General features: G+C 40.4%; 1 protein-coding gene across 1 annotated transcript in view; it reads right to left on the reverse strand.

The window, feature by feature from the left end:
- The window catches only part of SYTL4 (synaptotagmin like 4), a 53,623-nt gene that overhangs the window by 18,818 nt on the left and 27,332 nt on the right, over positions 1 to 7,473 (reverse strand). The window contains exons 5-9 of the mRNA XM_007952176.2: positions 4,752 to 4,853; positions 3,585 to 3,660; positions 2,975 to 3,065; positions 1,533 to 1,636; positions 911 to 1,006 (exon numbers count right to left, since the gene is read on the reverse strand). Of these exons, the coding sequence (XP_007950367.1) occupies positions 911 to 1,006; positions 1,533 to 1,636; positions 2,975 to 3,065; positions 3,585 to 3,660; positions 4,752 to 4,853 (469 nt within the window). The remainder of the gene's footprint in view (positions 1 to 910; positions 1,007 to 1,532; positions 1,637 to 2,974; positions 3,066 to 3,584; positions 3,661 to 4,751; positions 4,854 to 7,473) is intronic.

A 7,473-nucleotide genomic window follows, 5' to 3' on the forward strand; every position in this document is an offset into this window, starting at 1 on the left:
CTGTGGCTTCCAGCCAAACAAAAGACAGGCATATGAGCTGAACATTTACATTAGGTACATACACTCCTTGGAGAGAACAATCATAGGAGAATAGAAGGGTTGTGTGTGCACAGGGACATAGCTCAGGGGCAGGAGTGCATGGAGGAAAGGACACAGGGAAGAGGAAGTGGGAGGGGAGCTTTGGCATTGTGATAAATTGTAGTCAATATCATGAGACAAAATGTATGTGAGCTGCTGTATGAAAAGTGAATTTGCTCTGTAAACTTTCACCCAAATCACAATTTAAAAAATAAAGGTGGCTAGAACAGGTTAGCTACCAATTAAAATCTGGTGTCTTAATTATCTGTGGATTTGTTTTATATACTTTCTTCCTATCAAGACCTATAGAAAGAAGAGACTGGACAAGAATTGGGGAAAATTTTTGAAAAACTAACACCTGAAGTGAAAAGGCACCTTCCCCTCTGCATTCTTTCCCTCTCTGTGTGTGAACAAACTTCAACCACCCTTGTTTCTGACTCTGTTGATCCTTAATCATACCCTGACACCAATGAGAGCCCTTCTCATGACATGCACTGCCCTTAAATGTGAGAACCTAGAGTGTACTATAACAAAGAAATCTGATGTTGCTCACTTCATGGCCTGAGTAACTCTTAAGGGGAGAAGTTATGGGTACTATTTATAAAGTTGTGGTAAAGAACTCATTTAGCTTGAATTACCAGGTCTGAGGCTCAGGAAGTTACCTAGATGTGCACTAAACAATTATAGTCTAAAATGAGGATAGAAACAACACCTCACTTACCTGGAAAGAGTGACTAGATGATTTCTCCAGATCCTGATTCATATCTAGGGAGGTACTTTCTTCCTTCCTGGCACCCTAGCGTGTCTATAACCAAAGAAGAATAGAGCTTACCATGGAAGAGCCACTTTGCATGCTGCTTCGGGCTAGCTTCTGACGATGTAACTTCACTAGGTGGTCAATGTCTTCTTCCTCTTCTTCTTCCTCTTCCTGAAACAATAAATAAAGATTCCGATTTAAGAAAAATGAGAAGAGATTCCTTTAGTGGAAACTATAATTGTTGCAAAGTTCTGAGCTCTCATGTGCATATGAACCCACATATTCTTATCTTTACATGCCTCCCCATTTCAGGATTCCACACTATATTCCAACCATGTTTCTCAAATCTCAAAAGGATAAGGTAAGAATGTGTAATGTTTTTCCTAGGAGCTATAACTATTTCCCATTTACTGCCCCAACTCAGTCATTCCTTTAAATTTTAATATGAGTAAGTATTTATTTGAGTTCCCAATCATATGTCCAGCAATATATTTGAAGATGAAAGAGATAAAGAAGGCAGTCCTTTTCTTTAAGGCAACCAGGAGCCAGATTTACTTTAGAAATTCAGGGTGAATCAAGATTAATGTTGCCTTTTCCTAAAGAATTAAACGGTTTGATGGAGAGTATCAGGCACTTAAACCAACTCTAGATAAATAAAATGTCATATAGTGACCAAGCAAAATACAAGGGTACTCACCATATCCACACTGAGGCCTGGGACAGATTTACTTCTGTCTCCCAAGGAGCCACTTGCATGTCCCACATCTTCTGGGCGAAGATCTATTACAGATTTAGTGTACTCTGAGTAGAAGACCAAAAATTCAAATCAAAAAAGGCTTCCTAAGGAAATTTTCTTTTTTGGTTACCAGGGCTGGGAGGGGAGGGGAGGTAACACTGATACACAGGTAGAGACAAGTATTGGTTTGGGTGAACCAAATGTGAGTGATCTACATGGTGGCATTGAGGAAGAGGAAGACATAGAGAGGTACATGGGAGGTACAGACAACAAAGATGAACCCTTCTGCACATACAGTACTGAGTTGTCAGTGAAGGCAAACATGGATATATGGGTGGATAGATGGGTGGACAGGCTGAAGTATTAGGTATGTCTATGAAGGGGGGAGTGTGCCCATAATCATGTATAGTGTTGGCAGACAATGATTCTACAAGTGTATTTGTATATTTTGTAAGAATCCCCAGGTATATAGTAGAGCTGACAAGGGACAAGGTTGTAGTCACTTCTTGGCCACAGCCAGCTATCCACAGGGAGTGAGTAGTTGGACTTGTGGGCTTGGGACCATAGTCACGGGGAACATCAAGCTCAACTGGCATAACATACTACACAAAACATTGTTCCACATCCTACTTTGGCAAGTAGCGACTGGGATCTTAAAAGCTTGCAAGCGACCATCTAGATTCAACGCTGGGTCTCTCCTCATCCAGAGTGAAGAAGAATGAAGAAAACCAAAGATTCATGGAAACAATTAGTCCAAGTGACTGGTACACCATACGATCATTAGCCTATATGACTATAAAACCACAAGAACTAGATCGTGCCCAGCTACCACTGTCAACCACTCAGAGGGGGATCTATGTAGGAGATCCTAGATACAGTGGGAGAACAATGTGGAACAAAACTCAAAATCATTTGGAGGAAATAAAAAGGGGGGGACCAGATTTGCTGGTCTGATAGAGCCTGATGGAACCACTGAGACTATGGCCCCTAGCTGCCTTTCAGGTCTGGAATTGAACCCACTCCTGACTCCTGTGGCTTCCAGCCAAACAAAAGACAGGCATATGAGCTGAACATTTACATTAGGTACATACACTCCTTGGAGAGAACAATCATGGGATAACAGAAGGGCTAGGTATGCACAGGGACATAGTTCAGGGGGCAGGAGTGCATGGAGGGAAAGACACAGGCAAGAGGTAACTATCAGGAGGAAGTGGGAGGGGAACTGTTGCACTGTGGTCAATTGTAGTCAATGTCATGAGACAAAGTATATGTGAGCTGCTGTATGGAAAGTGAATTTGCTCTGTAAACTTTCACCCAAAAAGGCTTCCTATTCTCCATTCCAAGAGTCTATCAAGCATATTTAGAACTTTAATCTCAAAATGTCAGGAAAGGAAACCAGCTACCTGAAGGCCTCAGTATTTTTCTGGTGTTCTTCTTAAATATCATTTCACCCTCATCCACAGATACCACATTTTGACCCCCAGGCTGAGTTTCCTAGGAAAGAAGTTGTTGTTAGTTGTTCTTGAATTAATTTCAACTCATGGCAATCCCACGTGTGCAGAGTAGAACTGCTCCATAGGGTTTTCAAGGCTATGACTTTTGGAAGCAGATCACCAGGCCTGTCTTCCAAGGTACCTTTGGATGGATTCAATATGCCAACATCTCAGCTGGTAGTCCAGCACTTAATTTTTTTGTGCCACTCAGGAACTTCTTAGGAGTAAGGACAAGGAAAGGGAAAAGGGTTTGGGTAGGTGAGCAGAGTAAGGAAGGACAACCTTAGAAAGAATAAGGCTCAGATTTTCACTTAACTATGAATCAGACTTGGAGGAAACACTAATGCTGTGGAGGTAACACAAAACCTATTTTCTCACATCTCAACCAAAACCTTAGATAATGCTCCCAAGTGACTCTGAACTGAAATGTTTAGTTGAAGTCCCAATGCCAATTTTCCCTGACAAAAAGAGGAGAAAAGGGAGAAGAAGGAGAAAAATGTGTCAGGAACTTAAAGCTAACCTTTTCTACTTGAGATTTGGGGGCAGACATTTTCTTCCATTCTGGAAAGAGGCCAGATTTATCCAGCGAATCTCTTCTGGAAGTAGATACAGAAGTTATAAACCAACCTCTTCCACCTTTTCCACATCCCCTTCCATCAAGGGACCATCTACGGATGGATAGCTACTGGCTTGGGGTCACTGTATTTACCAAATCAGATGGTAAACTTTATGTACGGTCATTAACTGCAATCCCCCCAAAATGGCTCTCAGATTCCATCTTGTTTAGCCACATTTGTAAGAACTACAAGCCATTTCCTCACTCCCTCCTGGTCATGTATTTCCCTGCTCCCCCCCATCAGGTATTAACTACCTTCCCCGTAACATATTAAGCCATCCTTAGAACAGTTTTAACAATGAAGTTTGCTAAACAACAGCATCTTATCAGAGCATACACAGGTAGTGGTCATAGGGCACTGCCAGGGGCCCCCTCCTGACCGGGGCTGGCCTTACCAAGTCTGCAGCCAGTCATGTAGCCCTCCATTCCTAGTCATGTAGCCTCCATCCCCAATTCCTCAAACTCAGGTATAAGTATTTCCACAAAATGGGAGGGGGTTAGCAGTCATCTTGGATCCGTTCCATCTGCCACCGCTGGACGCTGAATTGCCAGCAATATTTGTAAGCCCAGTTTCTTTATCTTTTAAATCCTTTCTCTCCTGATTCTCTTTGTTTCTATTCTGAATAAACGTTTATGTCTCTGCCTATACCTCCAGGAATGTTTTTCGGACTTTCGCTACCTACTCAGGAGGAAGTTTTAACCTCCTTGGAAAATTCGCATAGCACTTTACATCCGATTTACCTTGAGGGATGCACAAGATCAGATAAATGACTTTACACACACACACTCACTCACTCACACCTCCATTCCTTAGGGACAGTAGCAGTCAATTGCTGCTGGACAAGGAGGAACTCTTCAAGGTGCAGCAGCCCATGCTCCAGGCAGCTGTTCAGAGCCAAAGCAGTAGAAATGCTACTGAAAGACTTCTGATGAGGTCAGAGAAAATACTTCATCCAACTTCCTAGTGACAGAAATCAGGAACACCGAAGGCATAGGAGTCCTGCATCCTGATGCTAGAGAACAAGAGGAACTCTTGGCTGAGTGGAGGTGTGGAGAAGGGGGAAATCTCACCTGGAGGTGCTATCGTAGTCAGCTGTATAGCTATCCAAGCTCTCACTCTCAGCCTCTAGCACGTTCTTTCCACTTTTTAGCTTTGGCACTTCAAATGGCACACTAGAATAAAAATGAAGAGCCAAATATTTAAAGGAAGTGGGTTCTCTTGCTTCTAGGCAGGCCTCCTTGGAATCTGTACACAATTGTAGCCCGAGTGACCTTTCTAAAATGAATATCTGAGTATGCTTTTAAAACTCTGCAGTGGTTCCCCACTGCTGTTGGGATTGATTTCAAACTCTCTAGCATGGCAAGAAAATCCTTACGATTTGACCCCTGCTTACCTCCTCAGCTTCATCTTTTACCCTTCACCTCTCTTCACACTTCACATTCCAGAAAGATGAAGTTCTTTCCCTAAATATCCCAAATTTCTGTCTTCCCTTTTTTCTCTATCTGCATGTTCTTCTCACAACCTCTACTTTTCTTCACCAGGTTGATTAACTCTATTCCTTCTTCAGGTCTCCCCTCATATGTTAATTCCTCCAGATTTCTTTGACTACACCCCTACACCAAGTCTGGATTGTAACTTTCCTATATGCTCCCAAAGCACCTGCATTTCTTTGTTGCAGTCTTCATATGTGCAATTATTTAGTTAATGTCTTTCTCCTCCATTAGACTAAGTTCCATGGAATCAGGGACCACGTATCTTATTCACTGCTATGTTCCCAGTGCCTACTAGAGAAACTAGCATAGAGTAGGTACTCAAATATTTATTAACTGAATTTTTGAACAGATGCTCTCACTGAAGCTTAAGGTAGATACATAAAAGAAGCAATATTTTTTAAAATAATATTTTATTGTGTTTTTGGTGAAATTTTGCATAGTAGATTAGGTTTCTATTCAACAATTTCAACACAAATTGTTCAGTGACATTGGTTACATTCTTCACAATGATGAACATTCTCATTATTTCCATTCTGAATGTTCCTTTTGTTACCAGTAATCTAGTTTTCCTACCCCCATTACCTTCTTGTTTTTTTTCCCCTTTAAAGCAATCATTGACCTTGACACATTGTGACAAATATAACTAATGTTACTGAACAATTTGTGTAGAAATTGTCAAATGAGAACCTAACATGCTATGTAAACTTTCACCGAAAATACAATGTAGTTGTTCAATAAATATCTGTAGAATTAATGAATGTTAAAAAAACAGTAATTGTTGACCTTTTGGTTTCATATAGATTTTTTTTAAAGGAACGCACTACTAACAGGTGCTATTCTTTATTTTGTACTCCAACATGATGTATAGCTAAAAGGTGACCTCAGACAATGGTTTCAATTCAAGGTTTAAAGACTATTTCTGGGCAATAATCTTGAGGAGTACTCTAATCTCAACTGGTCCAGTAATGCTAGATGTTTTAAGATTTTGAGGTTCTGGTCCACATTTTTCTCACATTATATCAGGATCCATCTATTGTGCCTCTGATCAGAATGATCAGTCAGAGTAGCTGGGCACAATCTAGTTCTTTTGGTCTCAGGGTAGATGAGTTCACAGTTTGTGTAGACAGTTAATCCTGCGGACTAGTTTCTTCACTGTGTCTTGGGTTTCCTTCTATGTCTTTTGTTCCAGATGAGTAGAGACCAATAGCTCTACCTGAGATGATCGCTCACAAGCTTTTAAGACTCCAATAAGCAGTATGTTTTGAGGACAGTATTCATAAGATCAGAAATCTTTTCAGCTTAATCACCTTTTTGAAAGATAAGGCTGGGCATCTAACACAGCAGTACTCATCTCCAAATGGAAGGATACCATTCCTGGGTACCTCACCTCAAGGAATTAATGAGAGCAGCAAAAGAAGGAAAGTAGAATTCATTCTTCCTCAAGTATCTCAAGTAACTTTACTTGTATACTTCAGTCTCATGGTTTTCTCTTCCAACTTCACTGGCTGTTCTTTTCAACCTCCTTTGCTAGTCCTTCTTCATCTCTCAGACCTCTAATATTTGGATTATATCCAGGCTTATTCCTTGGGCTGCTTCTCTTCTCTATCTAGACTTATCACTAAATGATTTAATCTTGTCTCATGACATTAAATATCCTTTATAAACTAATTGCCCCTACATTTATCTCTCAAACTCCAGACTTGTATTACTAACAGTCTACTCAACATCTCCACTTGGATATCTAATATACATCCCAAAAACAGCACGTCCAAAACTAAACCCCGAATCTCCCTCCAAACCTAATTGTCCTTCAATTTTCTCCACCTCATTAAATAGAAAAATCCATCCTTTAATTTTCAGGTCAAAAATCTTAAGAGGCACCCTGTATCCTCTCTTTCTCTTATAATCCAAATCCAATCTATCAGCAAATTCTCTTGGCTCTATTGTCAACATATACTGAGAATTGGACCTCTTCTACTACCATTACACTCAGGTCCAAACCACCTTTATCTAGCTCTTGGACAGTTATAAAAGCTTAACTGATCTCCCTGCTTTTGCCCTTGCCCTCATACAATCTATCTCCACCACAACAGTTAAAATGAGCTTTTATAATATATATCAGACATGGAATTATCATGTGATCCAGTAATTCCATTCCTAGGCCTATACCCAAGAAAACTGAAAACAAAGATCCTCACAAAAACTTGCCTATAAATTATTCATAACAGCCAAAAAGTAGAACAACCTAAATGTTCATCAGGAGATGATGAATATATATATATATATTTGTTGTTTTTGT

The sequence above is a fragment of the Orycteropus afer genome, unplaced genomic scaffold, assembly GCF_000298275.1.
Source record: "Orycteropus afer afer isolate SDZICR_OR568_19922 unplaced genomic scaffold, OryAfe1.0 scaffold00327, whole genome shotgun sequence".
Taxonomy (NCBI): Eukaryota; Metazoa; Chordata; class Mammalia; order Tubulidentata; family Orycteropodidae; genus Orycteropus; species Orycteropus afer.